General features: G+C 31.9%; 2 protein-coding genes across 2 annotated transcripts; one reads left to right on the forward strand and one right to left on the reverse strand.

Annotated features, from left to right (window-relative positions):
- The first annotated feature begins 135 nt into the window (after positions 1-135).
- On the forward strand, positions 136-1,790 carry Dlc90f (dynein light chain 90F). The gene is made up of 4 exons (XM_076769590.1): positions 136-292; positions 430-521; positions 751-916; positions 1,037-1,790. The coding sequence occupies exons 2-4, from the start codon at positions 498-500 to the stop codon at positions 1,183-1,185; spliced, it is 339 nt and encodes a 112-aa protein (XP_076625705.1). The 5' UTR covers positions 136-292; positions 430-497; the 3' UTR covers positions 1,186-1,790.
- Positions 1,269-23,959, reverse strand: LOC143343869 (uncharacterized). The gene is made up of 12 exons (XM_076769199.1): positions 23,791-23,959; positions 13,229-13,291; positions 10,155-10,502; positions 9,515-9,809; positions 6,883-7,024; positions 4,871-5,064; positions 4,046-4,709; positions 3,711-3,871; positions 3,397-3,552; positions 3,146-3,275; positions 2,140-2,984; positions 1,269-1,950 (listed from the first exon to the last, which is right to left on the reverse strand). Exons 1-12 carry the CDS (start codon positions 23,823-23,825, stop codon positions 1,816-1,818), a joined length of 3,168 nt encoding a protein of 1,055 aa, XP_076625314.1. The 5' UTR covers positions 23,826-23,959; the 3' UTR covers positions 1,269-1,815.
- Between the last annotated feature and the right edge of the window lie 1,561 nt (positions 23,960-25,520).

The following is a 25,520-nucleotide window of genomic DNA, read 5'->3' on the forward strand; positions in this document are numbered from 1 at the left end:
CATAGATTAAAATACCACTTAATTGACTTGGAATAAAAATGTATAATTACAAAGATTATATATGTTTAGCCGTTACTAAGCAACTACGTCACTAACTACACACGATGCTGTATGGTAGGTGACAAAAAAAACTACATTAGCGCCATTAACGAACTGCCTCGAAACGAAGGTGTGAGTCTACGCCGTGTGACCCAACTTTTATATGGGAGTGCTCTACTCCTGAGTGCTGACATGAAAAACGTATTCGTATAATTTATTTGTACCGGTATTTTCATGTTCCAGAATACGTAAGGTACGAAGAAATAGAAATTAGTAAAATATGTATTTACAAATTTTGTCGTTTTTATTTTGTAACAATATATTATTGTTAAGAATGACATAACATGCGGTATTAATAATGCCTGCATATTAATTATTTTTTCATTAAAGGGATTTATGATTTTTGGATTTACGTAAATATTAATCGCCAGCGTGGAATTTATTAAAAATTCGACAAGATGATGGAAGATATGCAAGAAGAGGTTAATATGCTTCATTCTCGAAGTTTGTTTACTATTACCGAACTGTCAAAACATTACAAAATGTGTATAATTTATATTTTAGACATTCGTTTATTTATTCGTTATATATAATTTTTATTTCGTTAATTTAATTTATTATTCATAGCACGCTGACGTTATATTTTATAATTTAAGTTTAGCTAAAAAGCTAATACATGAATATAATTTCATTTGTATATCATTATTTTAGACCCAATTTGTGGTTGATGATGTAAGCAAGATTATTAAGGAAGCAATCGAAGTGTCTATTGGTGGTAATGCTTATCTACATAATAAAGTAAGTCAATGGACATCAAATGTTGTTGAAGCATGTTTGGGAAATCTTACAAAATTACAAAAGCCATATAAATATATAGGTGAGTTTTTATAAGATTACATGAGAACTTGTATGCTTCATCAATTTACATAGTAGAAAATTATTTTTTGTTTTTGTTGTACTAATATTTGATTTGACCATTAACAAAAGTTATTTTCAGTTACCTGTGTCATTATGCAAAAGAACGGGGCTGGACTTCATACTGCAAGTTCCTGCTTTTGGGACAATGCTACCGATGGTAGTTGTACAGTACGTTGGGAAAATAAGACAATGTACTGTATTGTTTCTGTATTTGGTCTAGCAATTTAATTGATCTTTGTATTTAGCAGGTTTGTGATAAAAATTAGAGAAAAATACTAGGATTCTTTTCATTATCTTGCATAAATTGTAGCATTCAAGGTGCATAAATATTGAAATTTGTATCGAGCAATAGTACTTTCCTTTTCAACAATTATGTATTTTTTTATATTGCAAATACAGTGCATGTGGAACACTAATATTACGTATACTAATTAGTCCATTTTATTTGTATGTACATAAACTTATTTTAACTAAAAATTAATATTAAAAACGTTTATTTTTGTTACTTTATATTTTTCATATAAATGGTGTTATTTATTATGTACATTTAAGTTTTACATGAAGTATGTTATGGTGTTTTAAATCTTATAGTACTCTGCAGTAATCGATCATATATTTTACACAACATAAAAATACATATTCATGTACTAATTGACGTATGTCAAGTTACAAAATATATGAATATTTTTGGAAATGAACATAAAATACTTGTAGGTGCTTATTCTTCAGTACTGAGTATTCCAAGCGTATTGGAACTTGATGATCATGTAATATTTAATGTATTTTTTAAAAGTAAAATTTAATAAATTATTCACAATATTGAATAAAGGAAACGATATTTCATTTTTGTATAGTATCCTAAATTTCTGATAAATCGGATAAGAAATCCTCGTCAAATGATAAATCTTTATCTAACAAAATCATATTAACGTTCAAACTGTCGCCAAATTCGTCATCTATGTATAAGTCTTCAACTGTGTTATCTGGAATATCCTGTAACAAATATAACAATTAGGAATGTGCGGGTAACCCGAAATTTGGGTTCGGGCATACCCCTAATAATAATGCATAGTCATAGTATGACAAATATAATAAACTTTGTCGTTATTTATCTAACACATAAAAATTATAGATGTATCTAAAAAGAAATATTAAATAGCCCATGTTTAATGGTACGCTTACCCCTCTCCGTATAGGTAGCTTCCCTAATGCTGAGTTATTAGCCAGTCTTAATTGGCTCAATGCTGCTGGTAAAGAACGTCGCCTTGGTAAAGCACATGGATGACACGATTTACAATTTTTAACTTTCGATGAGTCGTTTAGAAACATTAAATTGAAGTTCGTTGATTGGAGATGTTTTTCGTCCTCTTTAATTTTTACCTGACTCTCGGTATTACTTTGCTTGTCGGTCGTGTTAATACGTTGTATGTTTTCCAAAGGTTTCTCTTGTTCCTCAGCAGCGATTCTTTGATTACTAAACAATTCTTCAATCTTCTTTTCTAAGTTTGTGTCAGTATAGGAACTATTAATACATTCGCTCGATACTTCAGCGATAGATTCGCAAACGAAATTTCTGCTGTATGTCGCCTCGAATGAATGAGATGGATTATCATAATTACTAAGATTGATGTCATTTTCGAATTCGTTTTGAAGTTTGTTATTATTTGTCGTTTTATCCACTATGTTATTCTTACTGTACAAAAAAGTTTTGTCTCTCTTTGTCGATCTTTCGATACTTTTTATTTCTTCGCCGTTATCGTTCGTTCTCAAATTGTATATGTTTTCGAAAATGTTTTTGGAGACTGGACTATCGCTTAACGTAATTTCGAAGTCTTCGTATTTTTCAAATAGAGGAGACGAACGCAGTTCATCGGAGTTTGGCGTGTCAGGGCGTACAATTTTCGTAGCACGATCTAAAGCGTCTTTTAAAATCTGCATTGGTTTGCTTTGGGGACTACTAATAGTTTCTGTTGAATCACTCCTATGTTCACAGACTGAGCCTTCTTGGCTGGCTTCTGTTTCGGTAGCTAATTATGTTATTATTATTAGAATTTTGCATTACGTTAAAAACAAGAAGGCATTAAAATATGGAACTATTATAATCTAATAATGTGTCTAGAACAGTTAAATAATAATAGTATCATTTAATTATAGCAAGAATACGCGGAAATAAATCCTAATCTATTACCTTGTTCTTGTCTATTTAAAATGTATGTATTATCGCTTTTTGTAGAGTTTGTGTCTGTAGTTTCAATCTTGCTAAAGGTACTAGTAGAAACCGTGTCATTATCATTTGTATCCTGTACACTGTAGTTTATCTGTTATAGGATAATTTAAAATGACAATTATTTTTAATTCGTTTCACTACATTTTCATCTTACTATTTACACTATTTTTTGTTAATGTTATAAAGTTAGTATTAAAGAAGCGAGTTCGTACCAATTCATCATCATACGTTTTTCTCATTTTCGACAAACAAATTAACTTTTCCTTTCTCCATAAAGAAGTTTCGAAAAAGCTTTCTGGGTCGGAATTTAATACTTGTGGCTGAATTATCGCGCCCTTAATACTCTCCGGTGTGTGTAAGTAAGGTATCTTTAATGTAAATTAATAAATTCAGTCATTAATGCCGTTGTTTGTTATTGTACAGCAAAGGATTAGTAGCAGTAGAGATATTTAAATGCATTCATTTAGGTGTGATACTCTATACATATACAGGGTGTCCCGTAAATGGTGTTTCTAAAAAAGCATACCTTCCGACATTGTTGGAACGATGATTTCATACAAGACGGATCATATTGACCAGGAGATTTATTGAATTTCGGCTCTAAGCTAGTTTTATGACTAGCCGGTTTATGCGGTTCATAGTCTTTGCTCTTTATTTCAGTCATTATTATGTTCTTAGTCTTTGGACCTGATACAATATTTAAAAAACTACAGTGATTAAACTTGACTAAAAATTATTAAGAATAAAGTGGTCGAATTCTACTCAAGGGTCACGAGTATTGGGAACTGCGTGGTCTCAGAAGGGATGTGTCTCGCATGCAAATATACAATAATCGCTACTGTGCGTCGTTATGGTACATACTTGTATTTCCAAAATTGGGTGACGAGTTGTTTCCGTAAAAGAAATGCTCTCTTTTGTTTGCCAATGTTTCTTTCAATTGTTTCAAGTTGGATCTCGCATCTTTGAAGGACTCGTCGTCGGTAGATTCTAAGATGGAAGAGGAATACAAGGTGCTTTTGGATTCCATGTCTTCTTGCGGTGCCCTCACCTTTTTGTACTCGTAGTTCCACGGTTGCAAAGCTACCTCAGAGTTATTTTCGAAATCTTCTTCATTTCGAACGTCGTCTGATGCTTCTAAATTGCAACTGGAGTAACTGTCTTTCCTATAATTTTTCTGCACGTTGCAATATAAGTTCGTGTCTTTTTTAAAGTCGTCTTTGGCGACGCGTTTCACGTCTTCGGCGCAGAAGTTTGCTTGTTCGTTGAGCGTCGCCGCTTTTAAGTTTATATTCTGCTTGGGCGTCGATTTTTTTGAACATAAATACTGTTTCGTCGGAGATTCGGAGTTTTTCGCGGGGAATGACAATTGTTTGGCCGAAGCGCTTTTGGCTAATCTTGAACTCTTGGTTTTAGGCGCTGCTACGAGAGGTTTCGTTGTTGTCAAAATGAACGTTTTTCCGTTTTCGTTGTTGTTGTTGTTTGTGTATTGGTCGATGTACACAGACTCTTCGTCTTCGTATTGCATCTAGAGATAATACGTTGGACCTTGTATAGTACACTTTAAATATAGCGGGATTTGTCTAATGACTCTTTCTAGAGTATCTTTCAATTATTTTATATTCATATTACAATCGTTAGAAGATTAAATTGATATTTCCCTAAATGAGTTAATTTATTGTTAGTCACCTCTAATCTTTGGAGGAATCTACGCATTCGATTCATATCCAGTGTTCTTTTATTAACATCCAGTTGCAGTCCAGCTTCTAATAAATTATTAAGCAAAGGCGGGAAATCGTATAAATCCATAATGACACCACGTTTCCAGTGTGCATACTGTCTGTCCACATCTACTTTGCTGTATCCGCTCCATGGTACGTGCGCTATTCATCAATGAGACATCATTTTTATAATTCTCATTTATTACGTAAAAAATACTGCATAATTTTTAAACGGAAACTGAAAGTTTACCATTGCTTTTGAGAAGAAAATGAAACAAGAAAAGATTACTAACTGAACGAACTAAAATGTTGTACTTAGTCTAGGAAATCATTTTTATTAATATATAATTTTTATTATAAAAAATTTATCATTTTTAATTACAATGTGTTAAATTATGGATTTAAAAAAGGGAATTGTAGAAGTAGGGCCGAAAGTATTTGAATTCATTTGTAATGATTAAATATAGGCACATAACATTTTAAGCAACAATTTAATTTAAATTTTTGAAAAATATTGTAAGCTTTTAAGTGATCATAGTGACCTCGAAATTTTGTATATTGTGTACAAAAAAAAAATCGAATGCCCAGGAAAATCGATCTTTCGTTAAATTAATTCATATAAATCTCAGCGAACGTAATTTCATTTCCTCATCAGCTCTAAACCTGTTTCATTTTTATACTAAGATTCTAGCGGAGTTTCTAATTTAAAAGGTAATATCTTAATGGTTCAGGTTCAGCCGAAGAAATCTATATCACAGATTCCTCGAATGTTTGAACTTTATTCGAGATCGTTAAACAATTTCAAGCCAGGCTTGCTTGTTCAGTAGATATATTAGACACAGATGTTTAGGATCTACGGAACCTTCATTTTGCTTATTATACTGGAAATGTTATTTGTAATTTGCGTTTTTATTAGTGGTAAATGAGAAAACAATACAAAGAAAACTTACAAAGAAAAATTAAAAAATTATTATTATTATTATTTCACGTAATTGATTACTTTATTATAATTTGTGTAATTAATTAATAAGGTTAACAATACACTAATTAGTTAATCGTCACAAAAATTAGTCAATAATTGTTGTATTTGTAATTTGTAAATTGAAATCAGTTATTTATAATCATAAAATGAAAGATTATATCGTTTTTTACTGCAACCAGTGATATGCATAGAAAATAGTAATGGTGGAGCTCAAGATTATGTATGATATGTGGTTTAACAAAAATACCATGGCTTTTGTAATAATTACCTTCAGACAGATATTTCACGATGTATCGTATGCGGTTTTATATATTTATAATAATCACTTTGCAACAGCTTGACAACTCTACGTCTACAGCTCTTTTCGAGCGATTCTCTTATGCAATGATAACAAAGTACAGGTGTTATGTAAGATATCAGACGAATTAATTAGCAAACATTACAGTGGCAACAGGCATTTCACTTGTATTTAATTTTTCGATTGGTACATTACGTGTAAATTACAAAAATAATTCACAAAGTGATTCATCTTTGGTAATTTATGTTTATTTTGGATTTAGTGTCATAAAAACGTTTACTTCGTATACACATAATTTAATTTCCTGTTATGATTTAGATATTAGTTAGAAGCAAGAAAAATTTACGACAATTTAAAAAAAAATTAATATCCTCCAATTGTTATATTATCACATATATTCAATCTTCATTTGTTTATAAACAAAGTAATATAATATGTCATAACTTCAGGGATGGATTCGGTAAGTTGTTATTTGTAAACAAAAGCAATTTTAATCACTTATAATCATTAATTAGTAACCAAAATCATTTTATACGAAAAATATAATATAGTTATACTTCAATTTTTTCTCATTTTGATTATAACAGTTACGATCTCTAGTTTATATTAAATATAAATGTTTGGTTGTCAGGATGATCCGTCGTTTCGGGGGTTAAAGCAGCTGCGAGGAATGCTGGAAATAATAAAATTTTATACTTACTTGTGCACATTTCCCATATCAACAATGTGAGCCCGTAAACATCGCTCTCTTTGCGTGGTTCACAACTGTGAAAAAGTTCCGGTGCTTGCCAACGGAAGATCTCAGTCCTTAAACGTTCCTTGTGTTCTCTATCCGGTTTAGGCTGTGATACAATCATGAAATAAATTAATAAACAAATAAAACGTTAACGATAGAAAGATAAGTAAACTTTTACAGTAACTTATAAATGATTTATAAAATTATTAAGACCAAGAACAATATGGAAAATATACCAAAATAGACTCTGAAGATTTTCTTCACGATTGTGTAAAAGTTATTGTAACTTTTATTTATTCACATTGCATTAAAAATTGGGTATTGAATATGTTCACTAAAATAATAACGTCAGTATGTTGGTACGCGTATATTGCAACGAAAATTGCATCTATGAAAATAAAATTGTGCGAACCGAGTGTGAAAGTCTATTGAAGATTGTGTAAGGTTCACAGAATTCATTCTCGAACCTTTATACATGCGCCAGACAAATTATTTCTCACTGTTCGTTCATTGCATACTTTCTTATGTTTCACGAATATTATGTACTTGGTAAAATAATAGTGTTGACATTTTTTCTGTTTTGTTATATGCTGCTTATCTATGTTAACAATCGAGAGGCGTTTAAATTTATTCGTCTGTTCACAGTTTGTCAAATACTGTCTACTGCTTATGATTAGAGCGTATTTCCATGGCTTAGCCGGTGAACGTAATTAAGAACGTCACGGTGGAGTGAATTTATTCAAAAATGAACATTTTGTGAGAAACAACGCTGACAATTTCCTGTTGCGAAGTACCGTTGGGCGCGCCAGTGAAAAGACGGATATGACGTTACATCCACACAATTTCAGCTGCTTGCAAATCGCATAAAATAATTAGAGGATCTCGCGTCTGGAGGACAAACTAAATACCGAATTCTAGAAAACGCGGAATGTACTCCATAGAATATTAAGTGAACTTTGAACTTGTATGAAATTAATAGAATTTTTTTTATTATTTATTATTTTAAAATAAATGTCTCTTTATAAAAGAATTCATGTAATTTGACAAGGTATATGTAAATAATGGTACAAAGCGTGAAACTGATATTTTAAATAGTTTTTCTTTCATAAAATTTCAAATATGACCTACATTTTCCTCTTTTAGACTATAAAAAAAACTACTAAAAATAGATTACGTTCTTAAATAGGCGATGATCCGTTAATAATTTTGAATAGCGCGTACGTATTTAGAATACAGGTACATTTGCATAACAGTAAAGTAGTTTTTTCAAACTTTTTTAAAGCATGGTCATATGAATTTATCAGAGTCTATATATACATATACTTAAAACCTGTTACGTCATTAAAGACTTCTAGTTTAATGTATGCTACCGCGTGACTTATTCATGCTATTTATGACAAACTTGAACAACGAGATTAAATCTATGATACGAGCCCACGCATTTTTTGCACTTTTAAATAATTTCTTTTTTGATTTCAGTAACAGTATCTTCATTTTGGATGTTACTTTTGTTACTAGTTTCGTGATGCGATGTATTTTTCATTTTAATAATAGTTTGTAAAATTCTAATTATAATTCTATTCTAATTCTAATTATAAGTTTGTAAAAGATATTTAATAATAATTTGAACTGTCGGTGTTCCATATTTATTTATTACTATGAATTTACAACTATTGAGTTGTTCGGAAAGTTATTTCGTTTTTTTCCATTGTGAAAAGGAACAATTTTCTTATAATATATAAATATTTTATTGAATTGTGTACTGGTCATTTTGGTCCAACATCTTTTGCCATCTTCCTGGTAGTAACATGATTCCATATTGATAAAATTTTTGACCTTTATTTATAAAAAACTGATGCAAGTGATTTTTGGCCTCGTCGCTTTAAGTAAATGTTTTATCGTTTAAGAAATTTTTTAAAGATCGGAACAAGTAATAATTCGATGGTGCCGGATCTGGCAAGTATGGTGGGTGTGATAGTACATCCAATACAAACTGCAATAGCTTCTGACGAGTTACTAAACTTGCGTGAGGTCTGCTTTGAGACGAAACCAAGTCGTTTCATGTGATCACAAACGGTCGAATTCGACAAATTTAACTTCTTAACAATTTCTCGTGTTGTTATTCGTCAGTTTTCTTCAACCAACACCTTTATTTCGCCTTCGTCGGCTTTATCTGGCCTTCCAGAACGTGGGGTACCTTCCATATCAAAATTGCAAGGAACGAAATTTTGGCACTGCCATTCTGTTAAAATATCTTCTCCACACGCATTACACAATTTTATTCTTGCTTGAACAGCGTTCTTACCTTTTCGATAATAAAAAAGCAAAATATGCCGAAAATGCAGCTTCTGATTTTCTATATTTGACGGGACACCAAAGGAACACAATTGTACAGAAACAAACAAAATTTTTTACAAATAAACCTTTAAATGTCAGCTGTGAAAATATATAATGAAAATAAGGTTTGGAATAAAGTTGGCTGGTTAAAAATACAATTAACATCTCTGTTGATAAGAAAACGAAACTATTTTCCGAACAACCCAATACATTAGAAATTAAAGCTCAATGTTCAAAGATAGTAAGTTTATTTACTTACTTTTCCAATTTGCATGGCCAGTTCCCATCCACCAAGTTTTACGTTGCCACTGGAAGTCAGATAGACGCAATGCGAGCTGATGGCACTGTGCACATACCCGCGCATGTGTGTATGTCTTAAGGCATCGGACAGTCTTCCTCCGCATTTAGCAATACCTTGTATCGATATTCGTTCACCCTGATCGTGTATATAGTGGTAGAGGGTGCAATCAACGGATTCGAAAATGGAAACTAAACCATGGTCGTCTGTGTGCGTGGTGGCCATCAACAGTAGGACGTTTGGATGTCGGATTTCCCTGTTACATACGACAATAGAAACATAACGCGTATAATACAATAACAAATTATATTATTAATATAGAAAACGAAGAACGAAAATAATGAAACATTATTATGCATCGTAAGTGAAATTATTTTATTTGTTTTTATTTTCTGCCCATAATTTTTTATTTGTCTTGAGCAAATACAATTTCAAATATGCTGCGTTTCCACTATACAATTCTCTTCGTTATGGCGAACGGAATTGTTAAACGAACAAAAATGAAATAAAATTTAATTTACTGAGGTAATAACTACTGCAATAAATACTGCATATACAGAGGCAGTAACAATGCACTTTTCTTATATTGATTTATACGTACGAAAGTACATCCAAGTCAGCTTTCACGGCATCTTTGCAATCCGGATGCGTGTGCCTCTTCAGAGAAACTCTGGTATTTTGCCATTCAGCAAAAATTAACTCCAGGTATCGATCTTCCGTGCCAGGTACCCAGCCGATTTCGAAAATCTCCGAGGCTAGTATGTGTGGTACTCCAGGTACGATCGGTTTTGATTCTTGCGCTTTGAGTTCATTGTCGCATTTGTTGTTGTTTGTTTTTACCAAAAGGTCGCGTCTTGTTTTATCAGGACTGCACAGTGAGTCTGTCTCCACGTCATCCGAGTAGCGTCTGCGGTCTATGAAAGCTTGCAAAGCATTACGATAAGATTCGCTGGAAACAGAATGTTTGATAAATAATTAATCATTATTTTCATTTCAAAGTATCAACGTAGTATACAAAATAATTCTTTACTTCTATCTTATACTATACATATAATATACGACGTAAATTTCTAATTGTAAAAGCGACTTTTCTATTATAATTTGTTGGTGGTGGTCAGTGAATTTTCAGATGAAATTAACGCATCTTATACAGGGTGTTCGGCTATCTCTGGGAAAAATTTTAATGAGAGATTTTAGAGGCCAAAATAAGATGGAAATCAAGAACACCAATTTGTTGATTGAGGCTTCGTTAAAAAGTTATTAACGATTAAAGTTCCGCCTGTGAGACGGCAATCTGTGAACTACTGCGTGCGCGCGATGGTGGTTCTCACTCAGAACTTTAAACGTTAATAACTTTTTAACGAAGCCTCCATCAACAAATTGGTATTCTTGATTTTCGACTTATTTTGGTCTCTCGAATCTTCCATTAAAATTTTTCCATAGTATTATATTATAAAAAATATTCGAAAGAAATTTAAGTTTATTCAATTATTTATATAGTTTCATTCAACATTGTCATGTTTCATTTTGCTTCTGTTAAAAATAATATAAAATTGTAAAAGATTAAGAAATTTTTTCGTGCCTCGACTATCAGTTGCTCTCTTTAAACAAAATTTTAGTAAATAAAAACACATCACATTTCATATTTTTGTCATAACTTTTTAACAAAGCATTTATGAATTTTTGTTATATAACACTTTACTCTTATTTTTGTTTATAGAACACACTGCTGAAGTGTGTACGGAAAAATGTGGAACACCCTGTATATTGCTTCGCTGGTACTTAGGGAGAAATGGTTGAGAACCACTGATCTAATTTACGTAACTTCAATTTAAAACAGTATAATAAACGACACTTCGATAACCATGGCCTTGAAAAAAATATAATCAGAACAAATACGCTATATACAATTGCAGGGAATTTATTGATATACTTTAGGATAAGCAATTATAAAAAATTATAAATTATAAATTATAAAAAAAGATTGTTATATTTATATCTTTTTGGAATTTTCGAAATAAACATTAATTCGATTGTATTTGTTTTTATTCCATAATAAATATATTAATGAGTAACTTATAAATTATGTAATATTATTAAAAAATAGTACTAAGTTAATTACCTATTGCATAACAATTGGTACGTATTTAATAGGTATTCTCGAAAATATTTACCATCGTTTGAATTATTTTCAAATTATTTCAAAACATCAGTAGAATAAATTATATTTGAGAAACACTGTCTTTCATTTGACAAAGTTGATATTAGTGTAATATTTAACTTGTCCAATTTAGTGAATATGTGTTTGTCAACATCTTTAACCTCCATAATTCATTATAAAACTCGTAATACAATTTATGAAAAACATTGCACAATATTATTGAAATGACATTTATTGATACTTGCCAAAACTGGAAGGTTAAGAGTCACTTTAAAATTACAACAACTTGTTATGACAGTGCAACAAAACTACACAAGACAAAACAAAAGACAGACATTGTTTCTGTGAAACACTAAACAATACACTATTCAAAAACAATTATTTAATTTAAATATTCTACGCAGGAATGAAATTATAGAGGTACTGGTCACCTTCAGAAACGAACAAAAATTGCAACTAAGAGAAGAATAAAGCATGATGCGGCCTCGATTAGAAGAACCACAGTGGGCATTGTCAGTTTGAATTATCCTTTGCATTACACGCGACCAAATAGGTTAAGACGTTCATCGCTTTCGTCCGTAAAATGTAACACTTACGAGACAGCTCGTTCGCATTTCTCTCCTCGTCGCTTTTTTTCGTTGTTTGTCATTTTTCAGATGAAAAGTGTCGAGCTCCGCTACGAATCGAAAAATTATCCCTCTAACCATTTGCAGGATAATTTAATACTGTTGGCAACACGTAAATTATATCGAATTATCGATTGTATATCGCTAAAGATGCTAACCGAGATGCGCTATTGGTCACCGCCGAATTTCTCGAACTGTGATTGGCACGTCGTAAAAATCAAGTCGTTAGTTGCCGGCTGGTCCGTTTACGGTGCAGAGTGTCACTTTACCTGATCGTAATGATACATCGTAGAAACTTTTTCGTGTATTTTGATATTCGAGATAAACGAGTGCCTTCGAACGCAAATAAACAATGCGTAAGTGAATACGACAAACTTTTATGTAGATATCAAACTTCGAAACAGTAGCCTCGATATACGGTTAACTAGAAGCCCTAACCAATACGCGAGACAATTTTATGGACACCGATAGACGCTTGTAATACGTGAACAATTTCCCGCGGAAGGTGTGGTGATAATGATCGCTATTTCTTCGTGTTCAACGAGGTTTGACATTATTACAATGAACCGGAACCCAACCTAACATTGAACTTTTGAAGGGAAAAATACAAGTGTTACGCGCCTGTGAAACTCGTACGTGCAACATGTGAGTACATTTCATTTATTCTGTTGAACGTTGAAGTTGATTTACAAGTGCCACGTGCTTACATTATCTTAGCATATGTAAGCAATACATTTACTGCATATTTCTAATATCTACGAATAAATAACATGCAACTGTAAAAATGTGCATTCATAGCGTAGCAACACAAAGTTAATATTACGATGGCAAATAACATACACGAAAATTAGAAACGTTATGATTCATTATGGAATCGTATTTTCTTACTTGTTCAAGTCACACTGCTTCTGTGCTAAATTCCATCCATTTCGTTCTCTTTGTATGACATCCCTGCAAAAAAAAAGAAATACGTTTCCGTTATGTGTATTTATGATGTCTGTGTTGGTCTGTATTGGATTCTGTTTTAATTATATGAATTGAACCATATTTTTTCGAATATTCACTTTTTACGATTTCTTGAATAATTCTATCACTCTGGAAAGAATTGAAGCACTTTAAAAAGCGATTAGACGATAATGTTCGTCTCTCGATCGCGAGTAGGTTCCACGGAATTGTACTTTCTCTGATTCCTTTTTTCAAACAGGAACATACATAGGTGGATCATTGAAAATATTTAATTTTACGTTCTTTCTTGTTAATTTTTTTAATCGTTTTGATAATATAGAATTACAGAATGTTTTACAGGAAACCGTATATTATACAACGTTTCGCGTTAAGATATGTTGCTTGAATCTATTAGACTGAACGTACGAAAATAGACTTACGATTGGCGAAATCATGCAAGTAAGAGGCACTTTCTTCAATTGAATTTAAACATTAAGCAGAGTTCGGTTAGGAAATCCTAGCAACCGATTACCAGAACAATCCATTAAACTCTGCTCAATTGTTAAACTGAGTGGGTGGAATTGATCCTAACAGTAATGAGTTTTTCTAGTCTCCCAATGTTCTCTGTAATTATTATAATTTTTATTCAACCGAATAATAATTACTATAATTATACTTTTCATTTATAATTTATTAGTTATCAACTTAATCTTACGCGATTCGCTTAATTAATTAGGCTAATGTAATATATTTATGTAATATACAGGGTGTTCAGCCACCCCTGGGAAAAATTTTAACGGGAGTTAAAGGATCCTAATTTGTTAAACATTTCTGGCCACATAGTATATTTTCGGTAAAGTATTTTTTTCTTGAAAGTGGGTAGGATTTCGAGGATATGTCTATTCACCAAAAATGATTGTAATTGACCCCTGCAACCAAAAATAATTTTTTTAGAACGATTTAAAACTTTTCTTTTTCGCCGAAAAATTTAGACACCTACCCTCTGTCGATTTTTCTTAAAAATACGTTTTTCATTTTTAGTAATTTTATTTGACGCACTACAGAAAAGTTGTCTAATACTTTTTTGTAGGTATCCATGAGCACTACTTCAGAAAAAAGTTTCATTAAAATATATTCACTATAGTAGGAGATATGGACGTTTGAAAATTGGACCATTTTTATGCGGTTTTTCTCATTTTGCGGGTTTGAGGACCAACTTTTCGAATATTTTTGCAATTTCTACATATTCTCCATCAAAATACACGTAGTTTACTTTTTTAAACATTAAAATCGTCCAATCCGTTCAGAAGTTATGACATTTTAAAGATTCGCATGAAATTTCAGGGAAGCATTTCTAGCCTCACGTTAGATTTTCGGTAAAGAATTTTTTTCTTGAAAGTGGGTAGGATTTCGGGGGTATGTCTATTCACCAAAAATGATTGTAATTGACCCCTGCAACCAAAAATAATTTTTTTAGAACGATTTAAAACTTTTCTTTTTCGCCGAAAAATTTAGACACCTACCCTCTGTCGATTTTTCTTAAAAATACGTTTTTCATTTTTAGTAATTTTATTTGACGCGCTACAGAAAAGTTGTCTAATACTTTTTTGTAGGTATCCATGAGCACTACTTCAGAAAAAAGTTTCATTAAAATATATTCACTATAGTAGGAGATATGGACGTTTGAAAATTGGACCATTTTTATGCGGTTTTTCTCATTTAGCGGGTTCGAGGACCAACTTTTCGAATACTTTTGCAATTTCTACATATTCTCCATCAAAATACACGTAGTTTGCTTTTTTAAACATTAAAATCGTCCAATCCGTTCAGAAGTTATGACATTTTAAAGATTCGCATGAAATTTCAGGGAACCATTTCTGGCCTCACATTAGATTTTCGGTCTGGAATTTTTTTCTCGAAAATGGTTAGGATTTCGGGGGTATGTCTATTGACCAAAAATGCTTGTAATTGACCCCTGTAACTAAATATAATTTTTTTAGTATGATTTGAAATTTTTTAATTTCGTCTAAAAATTTCAGTACCTACTCGAATTTTTTTCTTGAAAGTGGGTAGGATTTCGAGGATATGTGTATTGACCAAAAATGATTGTAATTGACCTCTGGAACCAAAAATAATTTTTCCAGAATGATTTTAAATTTTTTAAGAACTTTTTAACAAAGCCTTAATCAACAAATTGATATTCCCGATTTTCGTCTTATTTTGGCCTCTATAATCTCCCATTAAAATTTTTCTCAGGGGTGGCCGAACACCCTGTATAAAATTTTGTGTGGATATTTTAACAAAATTTTAGTGTAATTAAAACTGCCACATTAAGTGAATCATCCTGTATATTCGATATCGAGTATTTTGTTTGTGCTTTTCAGATTATCGAAAACGAAATAAGAAAATTGCATATTAATGCTGCACATCCTATGACCGCGTTTCGTACTTGTGCTAGAAAATAAAATAACTGGTTAGATTAATTTTTATGCAAATACCTATAACCCGTTTTCTATTAACGCGACTATGTATCGATGAAATAAGAAGTAATATGTCAAGATTTAATATTTTTGTAATTTTCAATTTTCTCTGATAGCTGATATCTATATTTATCCTGCGACATAAATTCCTTTTCGAAAGCAACTTCCGATGTTCACGATTCTTATCATATTTAATTTCTTCAATTATTATTCAACTTTATTATCTTCGTCATATCTGAAATATTAGAGGTGCATTCTCTATCATTCGATAAAACTATTACCATGCTCTTATCTATTTAATTCGTAACTACTTAATCGGTTTTTAAAGAAAACGTAATATTTGATACATTTTTATTTAAAGTAAATGAAACAATTCAAGAGTTTCTTAAGAATAAGTCTGTAAATTATATTTTTCTTTTCTTTGTATAAAGTAATTCACGCATAATAATGTAATTGGAATGCATAAATTTTGATTTTCACTAACTGAATTAACTCAATTAAAAAGACGAGACTAATTATACAAATATTTTGGTCAAAATTTTATTTCTAATTCTGCTGTAAGATTGAAAGTAGGGTACCGATTTTACAACAATATTATTCAAGTTCATTTTGCATAGCAGAAATGAAACGGTAGTCCTTGAATGGAATACCCGTTAGAATCATTACATTTACATATATTATAATGTTTAGATTTCTAGTACAGAAGTTCTGTACTCAGACGTGGAACGAATAAGGATAAGTTTTATTTCGTTTACTAGTTTTTTTAATATAATTCATTACGATAATCACTGTGTAAGAAAGAAAATGCTTTGCTTCGTATAGAGGCTAACAGTCTACAACTGATTTTGCTTTCTCATACTGATTCTGAACGAGACATAACTATTAACAGAGAAGGTACATATATGTATAGCGCATTAGTATGCTCGAGATGCCTTTATTATGGACTCGTGGAGCAACAACTGACCTGCCACTATTCTCAGATCTCCGTCGTCACAGTTTCATTAACAGCAATTACACATAGACTGTATGTAGTGCACATTATATACTACAAAATAAGACGATCCGCGAATTTATCATAGCAAACGGTAGAACTATCGCGAAACCCTCTAGTAACAAAAATATCGCGTACAATTTTACTTTTCTTCTATCTTTAATATCTAAAATAGCAACATCGGTAAAACATGGAATGTAAAAGTCAAATAGAGTAGATAATCACATTATTTCTCTTTTCTTTAAAGTATAGTTAATTAAGAACTTAAAGAAAAACATCAGATGACATCAGAGTTGTTGATTCTAGCGTGCTCACCTTCAAACAGCTGAAGGCCTCGTTCTTTTTGAGAGTAATTAACCCGTGTTTTCGATACGCTTGCAATTTTTTGGAACATTTTCACAGCACAGCAAATAAACAAGGCTACATAGAAATTAGGCTCAACGAAAATTTCTAGATTCTGCTTTATCAAACAAATCCTTTTTATTATCTTGTATCGATATTAAAATGTTCTTTGTTAATTTATATAATATACAGGGTGTTCGACCACCCCTGGGAAAAATTTTAATGGGGGATTCTAGAGGCTAAAATAAGACGAAAATCAAGAATACCAATTTGTTGATGGAGGCTTTGTTAAAAAGTTATTAACAATTAAATTCAACAATTTCAAATCGTTCTGGAAAAATTATTTTCGGTTGCGGGGGTCAATCACAATCATTTTTTATGAATACGCATATCCCCGAAATCCTACCCTCCTTCGAGAAAAAAATTCGAGAAGGTGTGAAATTTTTTGATAAAATTAAAAAATTTGAAATCGTTCTAAAAAAATTATTTTTGATTGCAGGGACCAATTATAATCATTTTTGGTCAATAGACATACCCTCGAAATCATAACCATTTTCGAGAAAAAAATTCCTTACCGAAAATATAATTTCAGGCCAAAAATGCTTCCCGTAAATTTTATGCGAATCTTTAAAACACCATAACTTCTGAACGGATTGGACGATTTTAATTTTCAAAAACGCAAACGATGCGTATTTAGATGAAGAATATGTAGAAATTGCAAAAATATTCGAAAAGTTGATCCTTGACATTGTAAAGTTAGAAAAACTCCATAAAAATGGTCAAATTTTCAAACGTCCATATCTCCTACTATAGCGAATATATTTTAATGAAACTTTTTTCTGAAGTAGTGCTCATGGATACCTACAAAAAAGTATTAAACAACTTTTCTGTAGGGCGCCAAACAAAATTATTAAAAATGAAAAACGAATTTGTAAGAAAAATCGACAGGGGGTAGGTGCCTAAATTTTTCGGCGAAAAAAAAAAATTTCATATCGTCCTAAAAAAATTATTTTCAGTTGCCGGGGTCAATTACAATCATGTTTGGTGAATACACATACCTCCGAAATTCTATCCATTTTCGAGAAAAAAATTTGAGAAGGTGTGAAATTTTTCGACAAAATTAAAAAATTTCAAATCGTTCTGGAAAAATTATTTTTGCTTGCGGGGGTCAATTACAATAATTTTTGGTGAATAGACCTACCCCCGAAATCCTACCCATTTTCTAGAAAAAAATTCAGTACGGGTGGAACTTTAAACGTTAATAACTTTTTAAGGAAGCCTCCATCAACAAATTGGTATCCTTGATTTTCGTCTTATTTTGGCCTCTAAAATCTCCCAGTAAACTTTTTCCCAGGGGTGGCCGAACATCCTGTATAATAGATCGCAAACAGCTTCTACTTAAATATTTTTAACGACTGCTAACTTTCCAGGTTTAAGTTTTAAGTATCACGAATGTTTCAAAGTGACTTTCGATTGTAAAAGTCATCAACTTTAGCGCGTGTTGACTTCAAAGAGTAAAGAAACTCCGTGGAAATTTCAACTTCTTAGAATCTGGTATTGTGAACGTTTCGTGCGAAACGCTTTGAAATACCGACTGAAAAAAAGAAAGTTGACACACGGGACCGAACTCGAGCTATTAAATTCTATCAAAAGCGCGGTAACTCGTTGCACACGTTCACTGTTGCACCAGACAAACTAGCGTAACCGAATATTATTTTATCGCAAATTGTGTCGCTCTTTTGGAGGGGGGAGACCGGTTGCAGCGACGTCTATGATAAAGCATAATTCACTTGACGAGTTACGTTATAGGTGAAGGTTATCGAGATCGTGGCGGCTGATAAATAACACCGAAAACCGAGTCAAAACGTGTGCTCGAAATTGCAAAATTCAAAAAGCTTTGTTATATAATCTGCACAAGAACAGATATATTAGTATAAGAAATTTAAACGTTTAGACACTAAATTTTAAATGAAAAGTCGAACAATTAAATTTATATTTATCCATTTTGAAATATTTAATTCCGTAATTTAAATTTCAAATGATAGTTCCTTATCATTTATTTGTTATTCTAAAGTATTTAAATACAAAATTTGAAACAGAGTTTTTGATTCTCCTCGGTATGTATAGAAATCTATAAAAGAAAAATTTGATGACATTTTACAATGAAATAAGTAAAAAGAACGATTGACAAAATAAGAAAATAAGAAAAATGCGTGTCTTTCGTAGATTTTTGATGTTTGAAAACTATAGTCGAAATGTTGAGATTTCTCTCGTATACCAATAGTTTTTTATTTGTCTACACCACGAGCATTTACGTATATGTAGTAATCGTGAGAAAACCTGACGCGAAATGTCGGACTTTCAACAAAATGTAGAGTAAAACTACTTCAATCCGGATCGTTTAGGGATACAAGTATGTGGTACAGCGTGTCCCATTTAACTCGACTACTCTAACACTATTTTTTGAAATTTCAACTTGTAATTATTTTTTAAGTTTGATCATTTTTCCACGATTGACTTTTTGACTTTATAGAAATCGTTGTCTTTAATAGTTATTTATTATGCTAAAAGACATCTTTTTAGGTTGAAAAGCAGCCTTTTGCTGTGTCTAGCTTTTTTGCTAATTATTCTTGTGTGACTACAATTGTACTCTTAAATATGCACAATGGAGGCACTAATTTTATTAATAATTTTTATTCGTTCATGTAGATCGAGTCCCAAGAAATTGTCAAGTATAAGAACTTTTATAATTTTGAAGATATTAGCAATGCTCTTACTTCTGTAGATTGTATATGTGTTTGTGCAGTACTACAGTTGATATCACGATGAACTTGTCGACCTATTATAACGTAACTTTTGAATGACTGAACTTGCAAGAGTGACGTTTGGAAGTTCGAATCTATTTTAATTTTCAAAGATTACAAATGAGAGGTACGATAAAAAAAATAATCGAAATTAATACAAAAATCTATAAAACTCCATTATTATATTTTTTATTTATTATTTATAAAACTGTTTGAAAAAATATGAATTGTGTTTGTAAAATAATTATACAGGGTATTCGGCCACCACTGGGAAAAATTATAATGGGAGATTTTAGAGGCCAAAATAAGACGAAAATCAAGAATACTAATTTGTTGATGGAGGCGTCGTTAAAAAGTTATTAACGTTTAAAGTTCCGCCCGAACTGAATTTTTTTCTAGAAAGTGGGTAGGATTCCGGGGGTATATGATTTCACCAAAAATTATTGTAATTGACCCTCGCAACCGAAAATAATTTTTTCAGAACGATTTGAAATTTTTTTTTTCATCGAAAAATTTAGGCACCTACCCTATTTTTTTTCTCGAAAGTGGATAGGATTTCGAAGGTATGTGTATTCACCAAAAATCATTGTAATTGACCGCCGCAACCGAAAATAATTTTTCCAGAACGATTTGAAACTTTTGAATTTAATTGTTAATAACTTTTTAACGAAGCCTCAGTCAAGAAATTGATATTCTTGATTTTCGTCTTATTTTAGCCTCTAGAATCCCCCATTAAAATTTTTCCCAGGGGTGGCCGAACACCCTGTATCATATTAATAAATTATTATTTGTATGATTCTACCTCGTGTTTCTACTGTGTGCCTATATTAGAGTTTTCCAAAATACAAATATCGAAGGTATAGGTATTAATCTTTTTATAATTTTTCCTTATATCATATTAATAGATTATTATTTGAAATTTATTATAAACATAAGCAATCTTCTTTTATTTCCCATACCATATTAAATATCTTCATATATACTAGAGTTATTTGATAAGATCTGAATTATTCTAATTACTACAATATTATTACCAGTATTTTAACTACAATGTTCTGGATTGCAGTCTGTAATAAACAAAACTAGTTGCCAATGAATTCCGTGTTTCCCAGTTTTCCTTTCTTTTTCATTCGATTTCCCGGTACGATTATCGATCGTGGAACACTAATCTGACCGGAGATTGCATAAAGTTATTCCACTAGAATTCATTTTTATGGAGGGTATCAATTCCAAAGATTCCTTGTGAAAGTACTGACATTTGCATGGTTAATTGGCGCTAGTCGCTGCTTGGCTGTATGATGCGAAATGCAAACTAACTATGTAGCTCTTTCTATTATATTTGTATGCCAAAATCGTTAGATTTCACAAACCTTTCCACGCTTTGCTTCTTACAAATAAAACTATAGGTTTTCATTTAAAAATAATCATTATTCCCAAATTTAGATTTTAAAAATACCTATGCACTAATCTAATAAATATGTTTAGAAACTGTATACTCATTGTATTGCTCATTTGATAACATGGAAAGTCGCAACAGAAGAAATTTTCTAATTTTACAATTGAGTGATTAATTCTTCGTAAACTACATAACTGTTCAATCTCGATAACTCGTGTGCGAATTATTTAATTCTTTCTTCTGAAAAAGATATATCTTTTGGGTTCTATCACTCTTATCGCAGATAATTATAGAGGTCATAGCACCTACATACGGTAGCGAGAGTTGTACAGCAATTAAAACAAGCTTTTGTAAATACACAAGACTGCGCTGTAGTAACAACTGCGACATTAACAATCCGACAGTTGGTGTTTTATATGTTTACGTATTCTACTTTTCATGCAAACGTTAAATTCGGTTAATCGTTCTGTCGTGAGGTTACGTAACATTATTTTTTTACGTTTGATAATATTTTACTGATATTATATGTTGTTGGTTCTAATATTTCTCATAAATTCCACTGATCATTCTACTATTCCATTGAGCGTCTAAATAGTAGAACACTTATAACATCTTAATTATTCTCTGATGTTTTTTGTAATCATTATCAAAAAGGAATAATTTTGTCAAGTATTTCAATCGTTATTTTTATTGCAATTTTATCAATCTTAGCCTTGATATTCTAGTAGCTAATTAGTTCTCATTGTCATGAACAAATCTCATTTCGTATTCCACTTATTATCCTAATTAATATTCGATGCTTTGATGTACTAGCATATTGTGAAAGTTACAAATGTGTTCATAAACACGTCTTAGCCACCTCTAAAATGATACGTTATAAATAATTCCTGTTGTTAATAAAGTATAAACTATTTCACGTATCAACATTCTTGCAATATCGAACTGACAATAAGAAAAATTCATTTCGTAAAAAAAGATGTTTAATAACTGTATATCGGTATTATCACACTTTTAAAAATCTTGTCGAGTGCTAAAAATACTCAGTTCATCGTGTAACAAATTTAAAATTAATTTTTTATTCGATTATCGAAAAAATCACCTTCACTTTTTAAAACGGAACCACTTATTGTAGTTACAATCACATTAAAATGCACTTTTAATTAGATATTTACCAGATTTCCTCACGAATAGCAATGACAAATGTCAATTTAAATCACAGTATTTCATTTGTATTATAGAAACAACGAAGTTGATTTACTGAGCTTTGTTTATGTTTGCGGACGTGTTTTCAGTTGCTCACTCAAACAGTAACGGATGAAATATCGAAACACACGATAGAGGACTTTTTGAAATTGTTACGAATAGAAGTATATGTTTAGGTTAGGCAAATGTTTATAAATTCAACGAATTAATACGTTATTTGGTAAACAGGCACTGAACGAACGGTTAGTCATAACTAATAAAAAACTTTTCAAACGCGTCTACTCTGAAAACTTTTATCATTGTTGGCGACAAACGATCTGAAACAAGAGAAACTCTTCGATGTACACCTAATTTACGTGGTAAATTAAATTGCACAATTTTGGTTAAACACAATCAAACAAATGTATTAAACGATAGGATTTCAGTTTAACACATTATTTTAAAACGTATTTTCATCAAGGCCACCAACGTCTTAGGTGAACGAATTAGAAAAAGAAACTGGCATCCAAGATGTTATTATAGTAACGAAAGCGATACACAAATTGTTTTCATACTATCTGCTCAAAAAATTATAAAATAATTAATTTTCTAAATATGCCTATTTAATGTATATGCTTTCCTGTTTATTAATATTGTCTCGTCTTTACGATATGCATTCCTTATTTATTGGTAGAGTCGTTTCATAATTTTCTGAAGAAGACTTACCATCAAGGTCAGAATGTCGAAACTGTTGCTATCAATGTCGACCAAACATACGGATATTTAAACGAAAATTATTTGCAATGAATATAAAAGTTAATCGTTCGCTCCCTATTGAGAAATAAACAATGGCTTCTTGGAACCAGGTTCCCCCTTTCTCGTATATAAATTCATATGAAATAATAAAACGTTCGAAACAAAGTATAAAATAGAAAACAATTGTTGTTTACAACTACTAACGAAACAGATAAGAAAAATAATGGTAAAATTACATAAATTTTCACGTTTCAGATTTAAAACGATACGTTCTTTTATTTCTGTTGAATTAACACTTGCATTAAATGGGTATCTTTCTTTCCGTTGTCTCCAAAAAATTTTCCTCTAATAGAAGTGTCTTATACCGAAGGGTGATGCAGCGCCGAATTCAAAACAATAATAGATTTCTATTCAAATACAGTATTTTTGTACCGACTGGATTATCAGGTTTCACAGAACTTTGGAGGCCAATCTAACGCGTAAATCGAGGGTCTGCTTCTACGTCTTGTAACGGTCAGAAACATAACGAAAAAGTAAAAGCAATAAACACTTACTTTTTAAGCCACTTCAGCATTCCCATAATGCCCATCGCGCACGTGGCGCATCTGTAGACCGCTCCTAGATAAGTTTTTGCGAATTGACAGGGAAGCACCACGACGCCGATAACCAATGCGAGCGCGTGTTTTCCAAGCGACGAGCGCGAATCGTGCCAATTCGCTTCCTTTTCGCGACTGACGGCGATCTGACAGGCGGCCGTGCTGCCGCGACACTTCCTTCCGACACTTCTGACAACGCGATCGCTCGGCCGCCTGGCATTCGCTACGAATCCTGCCCGCTGAACGATCGCTGCCCCACTACCGATGTCCTGGTAGAATATTCCGCGTCCTTGCGCCCCGTTCCTTCGACACACGATCAAGGACAAACGGATGTCAATAAGGTACATGCCCTCGTCGTTACACGCATAACAATATCGACTGCTCGAAATTAATAAACATTTTACCAATACACAATGATGCAGTCGGTGACAAAAGTAAGTAGACAGATAGTGGAAATAGTTGTCATTAATCAATACAATTATTTATTCTGTATCGTACATAGGAAGACCCAATTATAGGAGATATAGTGGTAACTGGGTTTTGAATTGTTTGGAGTATACTCTAATTTATTTTGCAATACTTAGAGTTGCAGAATTGATTACCATTTTTAAATACAAGGTGGGTCACTTAAATTGAATATTTAACTTATTTCCGTCAGTATGAAAGGTAGGAAAAAATAACGACGTGGTATTTGAATAGCGAATCACCTTGTATGTATAAATTTTGATAATATTGTTTATTTTAAGAAACAAGTATTTCTTAAAAATATGAAACGAACTCCTTCCCTTTTAAATAAAGTATATAATTTTGTACTCATTCTCTAGTTTTATAACTTTACATCTGAAGTGTTGACTATTTATAGGAAAATTCTATTCGAATTTGTGCCCCTCTCCCCCCCACCATACGTAGAACAAATTTTTAATATCGCCAAAATTTGTCCATCAGCTAGGGATTTTCTAGAATGTGGTAAAATAAGTAAAACTTTCCAAAAGGCATTTTCAATTTCATTTTGCCATGACGAAACCAGGGCTGACAAACTGGGGAGTCGGTTGAGGCTCCTTCTCTTACTTTTCTATTTTGCACAAGCGTAGAAGAACTACCCCCACCCCACTACGCCTAGTCTGCACGGTTGGGATGAAGGCTTGATGGGCATGAAACTAGTATGGAACGTGATGGTGGGAGAAGTGGTTGGCTGGTAGTGAGGCTGTTGTGGCTCACGACGAAGTTCGTCACCCTTGGTGTAGACTCTGTTGCAAGTATCTGTAACGCAGGTTGGTGCAATAAACGAGACAATAGTGTTCGCTATTCGCGATTGGTAGTTGAACCTAGCGATGGAAGCGATATCGATACTACCGATGATAAAATAGTGCACGGTTTAATTTCACACGATCTACCCACTCTATTTTGCAATTTTTTAAATATTTCGGTTCACCTCACATGTGTGCATTAATATAACAGAAATTCTTTTACAATTCGTGCTTTGATCATTCGATCGTTGCGTTGTCCCAGTAAAAATTAATTCTGTTTTCCATTTTGCATGCTCGCTGCACTTGTTTCTAATTTAATAATTGAAATATTTAAATATTTGTTTTTATCAATGTTGTCAACAAATTTCTAGAACTAGATAGCTAGAATAAAGCCATATATTAATGCAGCAAACATGCTCCTACTGGCATTAGAGTACATAC

The sequence above is a fragment of the Colletes latitarsis genome, chromosome 1 (assembly GCF_051014445.1).
Source record: "Colletes latitarsis isolate SP2378_abdomen chromosome 1, iyColLati1, whole genome shotgun sequence".
Classification (NCBI taxonomy): domain Eukaryota; kingdom Metazoa; phylum Arthropoda; class Insecta; order Hymenoptera; family Colletidae; genus Colletes; species Colletes latitarsis.

Bases quoted from the DNA above. Each gene is read 5' to 3' on its own strand.
- Dlc90f (XM_076769590.1), top strand. From the start codon at position 498: ATGATGGAAGATATGCAAGAAGAG. The intron at 522-750 runs GTTAATATGCTT...TCATTATTTTAG, and splicing joins TGGAAGATATGCAAGAAGAG to ACCCAATTTGTGGTTGATGA. The intron at 917-1,036 runs GTGAGTTTTTAT...AGTTATTTTCAG, and splicing joins AAAGCCATATAAATATATAG to TTACCTGTGTCATTATGCAA.
- LOC143343869 (XM_076769199.1), bottom strand. From the start codon at position 23,825: ATGGGCATTATGGGAATGCTGAAGTGGCTTAAAAA. The intron at 9,810-10,154 runs GTACGTATAAAT...CGTATGTAACAG, and splicing joins GCTGACTTGGATGTACTTTC to GGAAATCCGACATCCAAACG. The intron at 2,985-3,145 runs GTAATAGATTAG...TAACATAATTAG, and splicing joins TTTAAATAGACAAGAACAAG to CTACCGAAACAGAAGCCAGC.